This window comes from Ciona intestinalis, chromosome 1 (genome assembly GCF_000224145.3).
Source record: "Ciona intestinalis chromosome 1, KH, whole genome shotgun sequence".
NCBI classification, from domain to species: Eukaryota; Metazoa; Chordata; class Ascidiacea; order Phlebobranchia; family Cionidae; genus Ciona; species Ciona intestinalis.
This window is the reverse complement of record NC_020166.2, coordinates 6452348-6470155: the sequence shown is the minus strand read 5'-3', so window position 1 is coordinate 6470155 and position 17808 is coordinate 6452348. Positions and strand designations below refer to the sequence as shown.

General features: G+C 32.0%; 3 protein-coding genes across 6 annotated transcripts; 2 read left to right on the top strand and 1 right to left on the bottom strand.

Annotated features, from left to right (window-relative positions):
* Positions 1-58: 58 nt before the first annotated feature.
* On the top strand, positions 59-2971 carry LOC108951035 (centrosome and spindle pole associated protein 1-like). The gene is made up of 4 exons (XM_026836870.1): positions 59-348; positions 597-797; positions 1330-1455; positions 2837-2971. Exons 1-4 carry the CDS (start codon positions 208-210, stop codon positions 2969-2971), a joined length of 603 nt encoding a protein of 200 aa, XP_026692671.1. The 5' UTR covers positions 59-207.
* Positions 2972-6442: 3471 nt separating this feature from the next.
* On the top strand, positions 6443-14376 carry LOC100182459 (centrosome and spindle pole-associated protein 1-like). 4 transcript variants are annotated; one of them, XM_026834497.1, is made up of 18 exons: positions 6443-6524; positions 6699-6747; positions 6982-7102; positions 7630-7777; positions 8038-8168; positions 8630-8743; positions 9039-9188; positions 9245-9385; positions 9454-9554; positions 9668-9765; positions 9996-10113; positions 10513-10635; positions 11064-11192; positions 11602-11680; positions 12346-12461; positions 12882-12927; positions 13116-13248; positions 13855-14376. In XM_026834497.1, exons 3-18 carry the CDS (start codon positions 7055-7057, stop codon positions 14085-14087), a joined length of 1908 nt encoding a protein of 635 aa, XP_026690298.1. In that variant the 5' UTR covers positions 6443-6524; positions 6699-6747; positions 6982-7054; the 3' UTR covers positions 14088-14376. The 4 variants fall into 4 exon arrangements, with proteins under 4 accessions (XP_026690298.1, XP_026690287.1, XP_026690292.1 ...); XM_026834486.1 differs by having other exon boundaries at positions 8627-8743; XM_026834491.1 differs by having other exon boundaries at positions 8624-8743; positions 13119-13248.
* Positions 14377-15199: 823 nt separating this feature from the next.
* Positions 15200-17505, bottom strand: LOC100180912 (rRNA-processing protein UTP23 homolog). The gene is made up of 5 exons (XM_002119275.5): positions 17365-17505; positions 17157-17282; positions 16228-16402; positions 15848-15973; positions 15200-15595 (listed from the first exon to the last, which is right to left on the bottom strand). Exons 1-5 carry the CDS (start codon positions 17424-17426, stop codon positions 15416-15418), a joined length of 669 nt encoding a protein of 222 aa, XP_002119311.1. The 5' UTR covers positions 17427-17505; the 3' UTR covers positions 15200-15415.
* Between the last annotated feature and the right edge of the window lie 303 nt (positions 17506-17808).

Genomic DNA, 17808 nt, shown 5'->3' with positions numbered 1-17808 from the left:
GTTAGATTGTTGTCCAGTAACAATAAACGCTAATTCGTATTTTGTTTTGTAGAACGTGAAATCCATCTCACGTTAGGTATCGATTACGTTTTAAATTGGGTTTGTGGCGCCTTGATTAGCGGCAATATCACTTGAGTATTATACATAGAGTCCATGCAGTGTTTGATTTAGTGTTTTACCTTAGCTTACGAAATAGAAATTTTGAAAATGCGTGACGACGATGACATGGATCGTTTTATTGCTGAACAGCGAAACAAAATCGCTCGAGACCGAGATACACTTGACCGGAACCCAACTTCAGCTGTTACTGAATATATAATGAATGAGAATGAAAAACGGCAACATATGGTAAGATTTTGTATTTTTCACTTTGTGTTTTGTTAGTTTTAACAGTGAAAGATGATCTTAACGTTGTAATATAATTACAATATTGTGCAGCTTTTAATCATTTGAAGTTTTCACATGGGACTTTTTAAATTAGGTTCACAATTCAGTGAATTCATGTATGTGAATTAGAATTCAGCTTATGATTTTACCTTGTTTGATTATGTTAATTTTACAAAGTTTACATAAAGTTTACAAATTTTAAATTGCAGAAATCTCGTCGACCTCTTGAAGCAAACAACAATGAAGTCACAGAAAGTATATCAAAACATTTCGACACAAAACAACAACAACAAGCTGTTAAAATGAAACCTCCAACTCCACAACTATTTAAACTTGGTGAAGACTATTTGAAGCAGAAGGAAAAGTTGAAGGAAGAATTGAGACTTGAATACAGGAAAGCATTGGCGGAGGTAAATTTAATAATGTGTATAATATATATATATATATATATATATATATAGGTTATAAGTAAAGAAACTATCTTGTCCGAAATGATATATTTCATTACTATGCTATTTCTACTTACTAGCAAAAAATCATATATTAGGGTAGGGTGGGGTGGGGAAAGACGGGATATCTTTACCCCATATTTTCCAAATATCCTAATCAGGTTTACAATTTACAACATTCTATGGGAGTCATGAAGATACGGTTTTATAATACCTTTTTTTACTGGCAAATGAGACAAGAAAATATAATATAAGAAAATGTGTCAAAAAAAAAAATATAAGAAAATGTGTCACATCTTCTTCAACCCTACTATAATATTGCAAAGATTAAGCAAAGTAATTTGTAATAGCTTTGGAGGCATAAAACAGAAGGCTCCTAATATGTTAAAAATATTACAAAATCTAATCCTATACCACTGAAGCAATCTCACAAAATATAAAGTATGTCAATATATATATTATATATATATATAAATATCTATATTTTGTTTAGAAACAAGTCCGTACCACTGGTATTCGAGGCAAACATGCAGAAAATTTTGTGAAGGAACTTCCTGGAAAATCTGATCCTAATGATCTTGGGTTAAGTTTACCAATCCGTGATCATCTCAGTGCAAAGGTTGGTTTATTAAGCAAGGGATCGAATATTTTATCCGGGTGTTCTGGGGAAATTCTATATGGCTACTAATCTAGTTTGGGCGTATAAATATAAAACCGCTTTTCCAGCAAATTTAATTTTATTTTGACTTTTAACATTTTATTCAAGTTTTATTTCGCAGTCATGTACAGTTTACTGTGAAAAGATAATTCTGAATAGGACACTAAAATAAAAACTTATGTTGAAAAAACAACCGTTTTATTTTCATTATGTCTAACAGAAACAGTTTGTAATATCTACTGAGGTTGTGTTTTAGTGTTTGATCTTTTTTTGTACGTAAAATAAAGGTTTGTCATATTGTTTTATGTCATTTGTACCTTTGCTCATTATTATATAGATTAGTTTCATTTCTATATGGTTTGGCAATGGTCTTACTTTTCATCTTAGCCAGTAAAGGTGTCATTATTCCCATTGATATACTTCTATAATAATGGTTAAACTATTCTTCTTGTGTGTGGGAATTTTTTATAAACTGAAACTTGATTTAAAACCGCCGAAAACAGGAGCGACTTATGTTGGAAAGAAATCGAGAATACAATCAATTTAAAGCTAACAAAGAAAAGGCTGACTTGGAGAGAATGACCAAGCAAGGTCTTTCTCCTGAAAGACTTGCCCCCCAAGCCACAGCAATATCTGTGCCAGTGCCACACGATCCATCTAATCAATTACATGGTGTAAGCTACTGCTTAGCAGATAGCGTATAGTTGTGCACAGTGAGAGTCTCTCACACAAGGCATGTAGAAAGCACAGCAGATACATTAGAATAATTCAAGTAGAAATCTTGGGTCAATATTATTTTAGAATCTAAGCTCTATTTTCTCTTTTAGATTCCTGTCCTATCTTTTTAAAGTATTATAAGGACAAAAAAATTTACAAAATCATTTTATACAATATTTATTAAAATTGGTATAAATTTTTAACATGTTCTGTCTGTGTGATAATTGTTTATAACAATATTGTCGGCTGGTAAAAGATGCCAAATTTATTTCCTGTCTATGCTTGTTTATACAAATGTCTCATTCTTCAATGTATAGATAAATTAACAATAATGTTTGTTTGCTTATTGGTGAATGACTAGCTTTCCAAAAGGTTTAGTGCATATAGTTGAATTAGTGGTTTTACTTTTTCAAAAGTTTTTCCTACTTTTTATGTAGATTTTGTAGGTGTAATTAGTAAATAGCAGTATAGCACTCTATTTTAGACTCTTTCTTGTAGAAATAGTAGTGTAGCTTATGATAATTAGTGTAATAAGGTTGATGGTTGAATGGAAAGATTTACTGTAAAAGTGCACTGAAATATTTATATATACTATTGTATTACTGTATTTATGTTAACTTAACAGACAAACCAAGCAACAAAACGGGAAGAAGTCAAAGAATCGTATCAAGATCTGTTGGAGAGAAAAAGACGACAAGAGAAAGTTTATAGAAATGAAGAAGAAGATGAATTGGATGACCGAGTGCTTTACAGGTGCTAATGATTGTGCAGTGTTTGTTATGTTTTATTCATCTGTGGCTTTATTGCGGTTTAAATATATGTTTTTGTTTTATTTATGAGCTTGGTGGCTGGATAGGGTTGGGCTGTGTTGGCTGTTCTGAATAATGTATATATTTGTTTTGGAAATTTGACACTTTATTTATTTAGAAATACAAATATTGATTATAAAGGTATTTGGTAAGTGTAAACATTTCATAAAAAAAAGAATTTAAGACCGATTTATTGTGTGTTATTTAGGGAAAAACCACGAAGAAAATATGTTGAATTAGATGATGATGAAGATAGACATGGAAGAAGAATGAAACATCTTCCAAAACGAAGGTAACAACAACACAGGGTTTTCTGTTTGCTGTCATGAGTTTAAAGTGATTTTTTTTTACGATAGAAAAAATCTTATTTGCCAGAAAAAATTATTTTTGCGACTTCCTTATATAATGATCCAATGCTAATCATTTGTTTTAAAAAAAAGAAAATTAGGCATTATTTTATATTTAATAGAAGAGCTTTGTGGCAGACAAAACAATTTTATCCGGACTGTACATTTTGAGATTCAATCATGTTTTGCGTTTTTTTGTAAAATAACAATTTAGTTTGTGTGCATCTTGAATTTAAAATGTTTATTCCACAATTTTCTGACTAAGAATAGTACACTGGCTAATCATTTTTATATTAAAAGCTTCCAGATAACATATGAACCCAACAAATATCTGAGTAATTTACCCTACCTTTATTTTCAGACCAAGATATCATGATCGCTATTATGATGAACCTGACAGCTTAGAAGAGGAAGAAGAAATATTGCTCCGAAAATTACGAGCGAGAAGACAAAGAAAGAGAATGACTCAACGTTATGAAGAGAGTGACGAAGACGATGAGTCATTATTTGAAAGAGTTCGACCACCACAGGTTTGAGGAATATATAATTATTTAATAATTAAAGAAAACATTCTTTTATTTTTGTTTTTGTAGCTCGTAACTTAATTTTATTGATAGTGTAAAGTTTTTTTTTGCACAATGCACTTTAAAACAACCCAGAAACTCACACACACACACTATATGGATAACAACAACATTTTTCGCATAGAGGCATAAATTTGTGCCACGTTTCTAGTTCTACTCATTTTTATTAAAAATCACTCAGTAATTTGTTGTTATTTGGGTCGACTATAGGAGCCACCTGAGAGCAAACGAAGATTAAATTCCGCTCAAAATCGAGATGTAGTTAGAAGATCAAATATAATAAACAATGATAAAGAAAATGATCTTCGGTCAAAGTCGGCTCCCCCTGAGCAAGAATTCACAGGTAATAGTTTTATCTGGATGTGCTTTTGTTTTGATTTTTTAAAATATAAATAGTACTAGTAGAGTGGGGTAAGACGGGACACATTAAAGATAAAATGTTCAAATACCCCAGCTGTGTTTTAAACAATTAACAACGCTCTGTGAAAGTCATGAAAAAAAAGTTTTGAATCTCCTTGGTTTACTACCAAATAAGACGAGAAATAGAATAAAAAGGTGTCTCAACTTCCCCCACCCTACTATATTTGACAAAATTCTTTAAAGAAATTTTTTTATGACAAATATTTTTACATTTTTTTTAAAAATGTACCAATGAATTATTTAAAGCTATTCAAGGCAAACTGTATTCTGTGTTATTTTAAAATAAATATTTGTGTTTAAGTTTTAACATGTTGATTTAACTTTTTTAACATTTAATTCCAAAACGCAGGTTTACAGATTGGCAAAGTGACAAGTGCTAACACTGTACAGAGAAGAAAAGATGAATATAAGTTTGAATTACAGAAGCAAATGGAACAAAAAGATTTAAACAGGAAACGGTATATCAATTTTTAACCTGTATTTTCATTCTATTTCTTATGAGTAAGGTCTGGTGTCGGAACATGACAAGAAACTTTTGATTTCTGCACAATTCACAATTTGCCACATTTTATATGCATAATGTTAAGTCCTAACCTCACAAAATGTTTAAGCTTGCTGGGAGAAACTTTGTTTAATGCTTCTTCTGAACTTAGTCATCTACACTAATAAAATATTTATTTTTTTCGTTTTCTAATTTGGTTCACAATAATTTCTCTACTTAGTAACATGTTTATGCTTTATAGGGAGAAGGAGTTGGAACTAAGGATTGATGCTTCTGGTGCAAATGATCGTGACATTAAGGTAAGAATCAGTATTCTTTATAATACTCTTTATAAAATTTTTCATATGTAATACTATTTTTTAGTGCCTGTTATCAAACCAAAAAACCAAAGCTACTTTATTATTTATTATTAGTGACAAAACACTTTTTGCTTTTGTTGGACTGCATGATAGTTTTAAACACTTTGACTTTTGCATTGATCAAACTAAGATGTGTCCATGCCACCAAATTACAAAGCATTTCACATCTTCTTCTTCATACAGGAGATAACACCACGTAAACCAAGCAACAAACGACCAGATTCACCGCATAAGGTGGAGAAACCTAAAAAGAAAGGAAAGAAAAAGTAATGATCTGTCTTTAATTATGTTAAGCTATCATGTCTATCTAAAACTACAAAAAATCAGTGTCTAAAACTTAAATTAAGTAACTAAAATGTTTAAATTTATTGAAAAACATATCAGACTTTTAACAATGAGATAAGTAACCAGTTGTGTAGCAGTAGACACCATATTTTTCAATATAAACCCTCGCCTAAATTTAATTTTTATTTTTCTAACAGAACAACTTTTAAAAGTGAATCCTCGGACAGCAGTAGTGAAGAAGAAAGACAAAAGTTACCACGGCCAGCATATGGATATTATCCACCACCTAAACCTAAGTTAGTTGTAGATTTCATGCACCTAGTGTTGTGTCATACTACCACTACCAGTGGCGCAGCCAGAAAAAATAAGGGGAAGAAGGGGTTAATCAAAAAAATTTCAAAGTTTTTTTTAAATTAGTTTTTTCAATTTTTTTTTCGGGGGGTTTATAAGGGGGGGGGGGTCGCGACCCTAAACACCCACCTGGCTGCGCCACTGACCAGTTTATATTACTAGTATGTTAATTAAATGTACATGACTTTTATAAAATAAAATGTCTTCATCAAAATGAACTAACCCATTTAACATTTAATATGTATAGTAGGGTAGGGAAAGATGAGACACCTTTACCACCCATTATCCAAAGATCCTGATCGTGTTTTAAACAATTAACAATGGTCTATAGAAGTCGTAGGGATACGGTTTTATAATTCTTTGAATGTTCTTTGTTTACCACCAAATTGGATGAGTAAATAGAATAAACATTCTTTTCCACCTTGACCTTTCTATATATTCTAATATTATCTCCATTTCCTCAGTTTCTACCAACCGATGCCCCAGCAGTTTCCCTCCCAATACGATGAAGCTTATTATTACTACGGGGCTCGTAATCCGCTCGACGTGGGCAGTGGAGCCCCTCCACCCGCGTCCTACCCACCCCCTATGAATTACCCACAGCCTGGGTTTCAACCAGGGGTCTCACCAGCGTGCGGGAAGTTATAAAAACCCAGGTAACTTTTTTTATCAATAGTTAATATTGCTTCTAGTTAAATATATAGCTGTAAATTAAAAAAATAATTCTGCAGTTGGTATTTATGCATTCTTTTTTATGATTTTGTTATTTAATAATGTAACTAACTGAAAACTTATATATGATTGCACGTAATTTGATTTTCTATTTTTAGCCTCTGATTCTATTGCTGCAAGGTCATCTCATGAACCAAGCCAAAAAAGGTAATGTATAAATGCAAACATTTATATAATTTTAGTTGATGCTATCTGTCATAGTATTTAACAATATTTGCCAAGCACAAAATACCGTAATGAAAACTAAAATTAAAAACCAGCTTTTGTTTCCGTTGAATTTTATCTTTGATTTTTGAATTTGTATTTGTGGAAACAAGAGATACAGACTCTTGATGGCGCCAGAAGGTTAATTTTTCATGTTTTACCTTTTTATTTCTTCAGCATTCTAAGCAGTAGAAGAACTGGTAGCAACGTTGAGTCGAGTCTGGTATCCGATGAAAGCAGAGATGGACAGATGAAGAGGGAGAAGATGTTGACTTATCAAGAAGAACTGAGGGAACAGGTACGTTTGTTGCATTTTTAACTAAAAAATAAAATCCAAAAATCCTGCATTTTTGTAATACTTTGTTGCCTATATGTTTAATTAAATGTGTTAAAAAATAACAGAGTTTTTATAATTTAAATAAAATAATGATGATTTTCGTAATGGGTAAAATATAATATGTTTGGTTCCATGAATTGGACTCAATTATTGTTAGCTTCGTCCGTAGCAGCACTGCAACAAAATTGTTTAACATTATAAGTGCTAGATCTGTAGATCATGGCCAGATTTGGGAAACCGATCGCACAACAGTTTATTTTGTTGTTGCTACTAAAATACTTTGTTTGTTTGTTTTTTGGTCATAGAGTCGTTTGCTTCCGAAACATATCCTGGGGTTGTGCCAATTGTTGTGTGCCATGTGCCAATTGGAGGGTGCCATGTGCCAATCGGCATGTGTCATGTGCTAGTCATTGTGTGCCATGTGCCAATAGGCGTGTGCCATGTGCCAATCGGCATGTGCCGTAACGAGTATGATTCTGATGTTCCAGATGAGTTTAAAGGAGAAGAAAGCGAAAGCTGCCAAGGAGGAGCAGGAGCGATATGATAGGAAGATTGAGATGGAGGCGCAGAATTATAATCCATGGGGGAAGGGAGGGGCTGGTGCTCCTATGCGAGATATTCATGGAAATCTTGTTTGTGAGTCGCGTGTTTTCTCGGTTAAATACCATTCATGGTATTCGGATAGAAGAATTTCAATAGTTATGCTTGTAGAAACAAAGTTTTCCAAAAACTGGCAGAAGGAGTTGTTTTTTATTGTTTCACAAATTAATAAAATATTAAATGGAAAAATTACAAATGGTGAATAGACATATAATACTTAAATTTTTGTTATGTTAATTCTTAATTACTATTTTATGGAATTTGATCTTTTTTGCAACATTTTTTTTAAATTTTAGCTGATTTACGGCAAATGCATCTCGAGAATGAAGATTTGGTTCGCGATCCGAACAAAGCTGCCGAGGTTGTTCGGGAAAGACAAGCAACCAATGTTGAGGAGATGAAACAAAGTTTTTCACCAAGAGGACAGGTGTGTATGCATTGTAGTGATTGTACATACTCATAGTTGAATAAAGTTAAATATATTAACTTGAACTAATGTAGATTTTTCTTAGATTGTGTTTATTAAAAAAATGTCAATTTAAGGCTCAATACTGTTTTATGTGATTGTAGTAAACAAAAACAAAGTTAGTTATTCAACATTAAGTGAAATTTTGTTGTTTTGTTTTGTGTATCATTCGTGATAGTGTAAAGTAGTTTGGAAGGTTTTGTTAATAAAACAATTAACATTAAAAAAAGATGTCGTCCACATTTTTTTGTGTGACGTTTGTTGTAACTTGTATAGGTGTGTTTTTGTCACTAAATCTAATATACTCATAAAAATTGTAAACTAAAATTCACAATTTTACTTATTGCAATTTTTTTGCAAGCTATACATTTATATTTGTTTTATAATGTTTCTAACATTCAAATAACTTTTACCAACAGCAGGATTTTGGATCAGCTTTATCTCCAAGGTTTGGACGAAGCAATCCATTTGAAATGAAGGAAACTGTGGAACAAAAGTCACAGAAGGATATATACAAGGAGAACTTGCAGAAACAGGTGGAAATATATTTTGTTTGTTCAAATGTCTGTTTTATGAAAAGCAGTTATGTTGCATTTGTGACGCTTGTATTTACTGTGTGCATAATACTAAACTATGTACATAGATCTGGGATTTATCCCTAGGTGTTTGACTTTCAGATTTTTGATTGATGACTTTTGCGCTGTATCGTAATTGATGAAATTAATGAGGGGTGTTTAACATATCTAAAGTAGGTTTTTGACTTTTTAGTTTTTATTGCCCTAAAGGTAATTTTTTTTGCATTTTTTCACTTTAACCTTGTATTCACTTTAGATTGAAGAACGGAGGAGATTGGAAGATGAGAGGAAAGAGAAACAGAGGATTGAGGATGAAAAGGAGGAGAAGAGGATGGAGGAGCAGAACCGAAGAATGCAGGAGGAATATGAGAATGAGAAGAGGAAGCAAAGAGAAAAGATTGAGCAGGTGTGTCCATCTTATATAATGGGTGTTAGTTGTTTTTATTTTTTTGGGGGTTTTAGAAACGCAAAGAAAATGAAGAAATGCAAAGAGCACTCGAGGAAAAGAGAAAAGAAGGTGAAAGGATTAGGAAAGAGGAGCAAGAGAGGTTGGAGCAGGAGCGATCAAAGGAGAAAGAAAGAGAACTACAAGAGCGACTGAATGTAAGTAGTCATGCTCAAGTGAGTATTTTTATATTTTACAGAAACCAACTTATTTTAATATTTTGCAGAAACCAAAATCTCCTCCTATCCATTCTAAGGAACTTCATGGTTCACAACAACAACAACAAGAGTCGGCACAAAACACTTATCGTTCACAAATTACACAGAGGTAAACCTATGTTAATAAAATATGAACTTTATTACAACTAAAAAATAAATATTAATTTGTCGTAAAGTGTTGTTAAACATATTGTATGTTTTGTCAAACTTTTTTTTTAAAAGATCAACTACTCCACCACGCCCCCAGGTGGCGAGAGAGCGAGTACATTATGAGCGAGCACGCTCACCAGTGGTGGAAGCTCGACCGGAAAAATCAAGAGGTTAGTCATGTGGTCTGTTGCTTGGTGAAATATTCCTAACCTTGATTGGGAATAACAGAATAACACAAGACTTCAAAATTTTCTACATCTTTTATTGTTTTTATCTGTTAGTTTGTAAATTTTTTTAAATATTAACGTAGACATAAATTCCATCACTACAAATATTAAACAACTCTGGTTCCAAACTTTAGAAAGTCATCATCTCTTTATTACCTTATTATTCCATTTAGAATCGAAACGTATTTCACGCGAGTTATCAGCTTTGAGAAAGCAACTTCTTAGCGAACAACGAAGAATTGAAACTCAACTACGTTCAACAGATACTTCATCTTATAAACAAGTTCCCATGTGAGAATCAATGTTTTCTTTGTCTTAGTAGATGCTTTTTCATTTTTTGACTTTTAAGTTTTGAGGACTTTTCCGAGGTGTTACGGCTTTTTTAAATAAATGTCAAATTGAATTCATATGATTAGCTGTTTGTATAAGCATGAATTTCCTTATCAAACATAATTTAAAATGTATAACTTTTGTCACATGGTATCTTGTCCAGCGCAGTGGAAAAGTGGTTAGCACGCCTGCCTCAAACCCAGAGGTAATGGGTTCAAGGCTCGTCTTTGCTACCATTGTGGGTGTATGTGTTCTTGGGCAAGACACTTAACAGTAATCGCTCCAACCCAGTAGTCACTAATTATTAGCCACACATTAAAAAAAAGTGCTGATGTAATTTGAATTGTTTTAAAATTTCAGTAAAACAGAAACTTTGGTTGATTTATCGCGAACACGACAGCGACCCGTACAAGTTCGTCGACCACCCACTGTGGAACGACCAAGCTCAAATGCTCTTAAAGAATTCACTGATTTTAAACACAGGTTCAATATATCGGGTGTTGTGTTTGTGTGAATAATGGTTTTACCCAATTGCATTTTTAATTTAAAAAAAAAACATTGAAGAGTTTGTATAATGTGTTTATCTCATTTTTTTAGACGAATGTATTTTTAATAATAGTATATACAGGTGACTGCCAAATATAAAGTTTTTTTCCAAAAAAATATCAATCTGTTTTTATCAAATTAGGCTGCAAATTTAATAAATGATATGTTCCAATAAACTGGCTAATTTTTACTGTATCACAACTTTTTTTTGGAGCACCATTTGGCAGTTTTATTTAAAAGTTGTGGTGTTTTTTTTGACAACTATTTAAAAATTTTCTTTTAAAAAAATGTCTTTCTTTCCCTTTAAAAAATTCGACAATAGTGCTTTCATTAAACAACTTTACAAATTATAATAAACGTTTCAGACAAGATGACACAGCATCACTTAGAATGTTCCGAATCGAACATCCAGAAACTCCCAAAGACGCAAACTCTCTCGAACAACAACAACAACAACTTATCAAAAATCAACTTCAAAAGTTGGAAACATTAAGGTTCAAAATTAGAATTAATTATTTTGACAAATTACTGAATTTATAACAATGGCTCTAAAATAGGTGCGACAACCAAGTCTATTTCCTTCCAATTGAATGTAAATATGTTTTTTAACTGTAAGTGTTTTTAACAACTGTTTTAACAACAAAATTCTTTGCTACTGTAATCGATGAGACAAATAAAAGTTTTTTTTATTATTAGTATTAATAAATGTGTTTAAAATAAACTTTTTATGGTGCTGCTTTTTGTTCTACATGAGTGTAAGTTATTAAAAAATGTTTAAATTAAAAAATATTGTTCTTTCTACTACATATTTTTTAATTGTGTTAATATTTTTAAAATTCTCATTTTAGTTTTTTACTCAAATAATGACTAATTGTTGTCAAATATTTTTATTTATTCCACTAGAACCAATAAACATATGGATCAACCTGAATACAGCAGGAAATCGCCAACCAAGAGCAGTAGAAATGGATTCTCTCTTATCGTAATTAGTGCTAAATACAAGGGAGCTGCTTATATTTAAGACAGCATAAAGCTTTTTAACCCTTTTTTAAACTAACTTTTTTTTATTTTTTTTACGCAGCAAAATAAATTATTTAGATTTTAACTAAATATTATGCATATATAAAAATCAAATGACGACTTTGTTGGCTAATTTTACAAAATGAAAAAAAACTAAGGGAAAATGTTTAATGAATACACCCTTAATGAAAATAAAAACATAGCACAAAAGCTGCTTTTACCGAGTTATTATGTCATAAATGACAATCCATTTCTTTACAAAGAAACCATGTTTTACCCAATGTTTTAATACACCAAGAAAAATAGCATGAAACTTCACGCTCACGTATATGATACAAATAAAACATGCTTAGGACATATAACAAAAACTAAAATGTCATTTGCGATTGTTAGGTGTGAACTTAATAAGTTACTCGCATACCACCTGGAACAACACTTGTGGTACGCGTACCATAGTTTAAAAATAGATTGATTCCGTACCCCAGAATAAATTTAAACCTACCAGCTCTGCACCTAAGCGTTAAAATCATGTTTTATTGCGTTATGTTGTTGGTTGATGTGTACCCGTATGTGTTATTGGCACCAATGTACTCGTATAACTCTTTAAATAAATCTATTTCATTCCAGCCACCATCTGATTCATATGCTTCACTACTTGAAGCTGACTCCACATACATCCCTATACCTGATACAGATGATGTGGAGAATCAACCACCTTCGTTTCCATCTTCACGTGCTGGCAGGTTCGTATAAAATCACTTGTAATGTTTTTTGGGGGTCTGCATTTTTAATATTTTTAAGAGACATTCATTTTCCAGTGTAATTGTTTTAATAAAACAGTTTTATTTGTATTCTTTTTAATTGTACTAAAACATTTATGACCGGCTTTTTGTACTTATATATATAAGGGTGGGGGAAGATGGGACTCCTTTCCATTCTATTTTCTCACCCCATTTGGTAGTAAACAAAGAAAAAAAAACGTATCCCAACAACTCCCATAGACCATTGTTTATTGTTTGAAACAGGATCACGATATTTGGATTTTATCTACTAAAGACGTCCAATCTTTCCCTACCCTACTATATACTATACTCTAAATTTTTATAATTACTTTAAACAGGGTTTATGCAAATGTCCATTTAATTATTTATTTTTCTCCTCAGGAAAATTTCTGCCCGTGAAAGAAGAAGAATCTCAAAACGAAATGAGGTTTGAAACATATTATCACTCACAACATTTAATTCTTCTTTAATTTTATATATGAATGTAATGTAACTTACTTTATCCCCGCGTGGCTAGAAATTGACAGTCGTTACACAATTGTTCTGTTTCATACACCTTATACCAGCTTACGAGTTACCAAGTATGTAACTTTGTTGATGAACCTTATATTTTAGCAGGATGAAGGTTTGACATACAGAGCACCTGATAGCTACTCCATCAACTCATTGACATCGCTTGCCACACTTGATGTGGACAGACTTGCAAACCGGAATGAAAACAGATTGGATAAACTGAAACAACTGACAGGTTTTAGCATTATTTTAATATTAGCTCACTCAAAAAATTAAATATTTATAACTTCCATAAAACCCAGGAAAATTCTTGCGTTAAAATTCTCGTATTGAAAATGATACGTTTCAGAAAATTTTTAAAATAATAACTCAGTAAAAAATGAGTTAATTATAGCAGACTAATTTAATATGGTGGCTGTTGGAATAAAACCTTGGCGTTAACTCTGATATCTGTTGTTGTAAGGATAATAAAGCTCTACTTTCATTTAATAGGCTTATTATTTTATTAAAAGTTTGTTCTAACGACTAACTCTGAGCCGCCAACCATGGGATGCAGGGTGCTAGTGCAATCTATGCAATTGTAAATTGTGTACCGTACACCTTAATTTTAAAAAGGATATTTTAACAATTTTTAAAAACCTTTACTACAAATTTACATTGGTCTTGGAATTTTGAAAAAATGCTCCACATGATTTTGATCTTGTTAAAATGCTTATAGTCCAACTTTCTACGGTATGTTTTAGATGTGCATAAAGTTGTATGAAGCAATATCAGAGATGCACTTTAATATATAATATATAACCCCTGACACATATGTAACTTTATCTCTTAACATTTACAGGAGATGAGGTTTCACTTACGGATCCTGATGATATACTTGATCGTTTCGTCAACCAACATCGATCAGATCTCCCTGACACACCAGATACATTCCAGCCAAACGCACGCAGACCAAGGAAAGGAACCTCCGTTTCAGCTCCACGGCCCACTGATGAAAGGCCACCTTCCATAAATACCATTGACACGGAGCCGTGGCTTCGTCCTGGCACCGGACCTCCAGCCACAGCCACATAATTAAATGTTTAGTATATAGAGTTGCAGCATAGGCTTGTTGGCAAGAAGTATATCTCTAATGTACACTGTGACTTTCATGGTAAATATATAGTGGGTTCTATGATGACCAAATGTAAAGTTTCTTTGTGTCAAACATGGTTTCGCAAATATTTTATTATTTTGTAGTGAACTGTACTTTTATACTTAATGTTCAATCCTCTGTTACTCGTTAGTTCATAGAGTTTTTCTTGACGATTTTACCATAGTAACCAATAAATTAACAACAATACAGCAACACTTAAAAAATGAATTCGTTGTTTCATACATACAAAAATGTTTCAGCTAGTCTTTAGAAAATACATGGTAAGGTAGAGACAAACTTGTGAGATATCACTAATTTGGAAAGTTCACGAAATGTAGGAAATTTAGAGTTAATCTAGTGTAAACACTATACAGATTTAAGTAACACAAAAATCTGGAAATTTACAGTAAGTTCATAAAGCTTAAAAATTAAAAAACTTTTTTATAAGAATTGGTCCAATATACGCATACTCGGGCACATCAGTAGTCATATATACCCTTCTTTGTAAATGTTTAGTCCAATTTTATCCAACTGATGTCCATTTTTTTACTATGTTTTTTTCCAAGAACAAAAATATTTTTAGAGGTTGTGTCCAATGTTTTGTCAAATTTTTTTACATGTTTTGTCGGAAAAAAAGGAAAAACATGAACAGATCATGGAAAAATATTAAAGAATATGTTTTGAACAAAACAGTTCATGTTAAGTTCATGTTTTTTTTCTAATTTGTTCATGTTTGATCCGATTTCTGTTCAGGTTTTTTAATGTTTTGTCCAATTTATTTCCATCATTTGTTTATTTTTTTTCCATAATTTGTTCAATTTATTTTCCTATGTTTTGGCCATATTTTCTTCATGTTTTGTCTATCTTTTCTTAGTACCTTGTTTTGACAATACCTCCCAACCTCACTGTCACTACAAAATTGACTTCTTTTGTACAGATTTTATAGTCCCAACCATAACCAGACACAACTTAAGCCCAGCTCATTGTCAACTCAACTTCTCTTGGTTACCGTTTTTCAAAACTTTTACGCCTATGTATATACAATCTATGGTAACTGACATGCATATTTATTGCGTGAATTTTTTTATTATTTTTGTAGGTACCCAAAGTACACTTTTATAACAAATGTTCTATCCTGTTTTTTTTGGTAATACTTCGATTTTACCTTTGATTTTAACATAGTAACTATTAAATACACAGGGTTGCAGCACTTTGCATATTGCAATATAAAAATGGTATTCTTTTTAAAACAAAAAAAAAACTTTATTCAGCTAGTCTTTTTGTTAGAAACAGTTTTCTTTTTCTTTTTACAGGACAGAGGGTTGGGTCCTTTGGCACGTTTTCTTTTACGTCCTTGTTTAACAGTTCGTTCTCCATGAATTATATTTGCATCTTCTTTCATTAGTTTTAGCGATTTCTTCTCAGCTTCAGATGTTGAAAGCTTTTCCTAAAACAATGAAAACATTCAGTGATGAAAAATATACACAAGTAAGTAGGAAACAGACAAAACTAACGAATAAAAAAACGCCTGTGACCAACATACAATGTTCACAACCTGTCGTCGACAAATGTCTTTAACAGACATAAAAAAACTTGTCTGCCATAAACATAAATTGTACGAACATGTCATACAAAATGGCACTGGCCAAGAGCATTTTGTACATCTTTTGTTAGATTAGTAAGAAAACATGAAATGTACCTTTGAAACTGCTTTGATGTGATTTTCAGTTGCTCTCGATGGTTTATCAAGCACTATGTGAGATTGAAATACATAAAGAACGGGAACACCAGGAATGGTTTTGGCTATTTTCGTTAAAGCCATATCCTGTATAAAAAAAATAATTTGTTTTTGTTTAATGTGGTAAACAGACTAATTTTTTGAGTATTGACATTTAAAATCCTCCAAAAGTCATCTATATGAGGGTTAAAAAAGTGGAGAAAATCCGCAAGGATTTTTATTCATGTTATTGCTTGTGTTAAGTTTAGCTTTTTAACACAAGGTTTTGGCCGTGCTTTATATGCTCCTGGCCTACTAATGCATAATAGAAACATTACCATAACACATTATAGAATCGAAACCTGTGTTGCAATAAAGTACCGGCCACTTTCATGGTCTTTAATTAACGACTTTAAACACTCGGCTGCAGGAACAGGCGAGTTACGATGTGAACAACTTCGTAGTTGAAATCTTTGTGCGACCATCTTTGCTCCATGCATTTCATTACCTAGTAATTCCAATTCAGCCAACACACATCTATAATATAGATAATTTATTATTGTTGTGAACAAAACTCTCAATTCTGCAAGTTCAATTTGCTATGTCGGTTGTAGGTTCAGAAAAAATGAATTATTTATCAAGTTTCACAAAAAATAACATATTTCTTATTAATATTAAGACTTTTTAAGATATGAGATATTGCTGAGAGAAATGAATTCACGATTCACCAAATTTAGCTCACAAGTTTTTAGTTTTAAAAATAGCCTGTAGCTTGATGACCTTTGTGAAATAAATTTTGTAAACAACTCCACACATTGTCATAAAACTTGATCGTTCATACCGCAACATAAAATTGGCGTAATAGACAACCTAAATGTTTTCCTCAGCAAAGAAGAAAGTTTGTTACGAAATTGCAGGCATTTACACATGGATTTATAATATTAATCATTGTTTAGCCTGTCGATTAATTACAAAGAGCAATGCATAATTACATATGTGTCCACGTCCGCATGTACATCATAAAGTTGGCTTTTTCATAAAATTCGCAACAGAATAGCAATAAACAAGATGGTTTTATTAGAATAATAGGATCTGCATGTTAACCAGTTAAAACAGTTAAGGGTTCCACAAAAATAAGAAAATCCACGACCCTAGTTATGAGGAATATGGTATGAAGCGATGGCATATAAAACATATTTTCAGTTAGCAAATTTATTTATATTTAGTTAACAGTTTATTACTCTTACTATGAGACTACAAAATACATAAAAGTAATCCTTTATAAACAAACCTGGTTGTGCAGCATTTCACTGTAGTGTTAAGGTACTTGCTGATGTGATCTTTTATTTGGATTTTCGCTTTTAATGCAGCTTGACAAAACGTACCGTCGGCCAAAACTAAATACGGCTCGTGAAATCTGTAAAACGATACGTAAACAAAAAAATGTTAACTTAGTCTGGTCTATACGCAGAAACACAAATGTAAACTACTAGACTTACTTGAATATGTGCTTGTATATATTCAAAGCGCTGCGTGCTTGCTTTTGTCGTTTTATCTTCATTGTACTTCCACTTTAGTCATAAAAACTAAACACGAAAGGCACGAGCTACAAAGTTTTCACATGGACATTTGGGAACATTGCATGGGATTTCCCCATGTAAGAGAAACTCAAACATTATTACTCCCCTGTGTAAAATTGTTCCTTGGTAGTTTTATAGTTCATGAGAATATTCTCATCAACTATGGTAGTTTATTGATTTAAAAGGCGATCTAGCAATTAATTCATACAATATTGTAGATTGTATATCTACAGTTGATCATCTACTTGCAGTAGAAATACACAAATAATAATAATGCAGCAAAAGTATCGATGTTTTTTTATCTGTCTTTCTGCATTAATATTTAAGAAATATTTCATCTACTCTTAATTTACCACGGCGGTT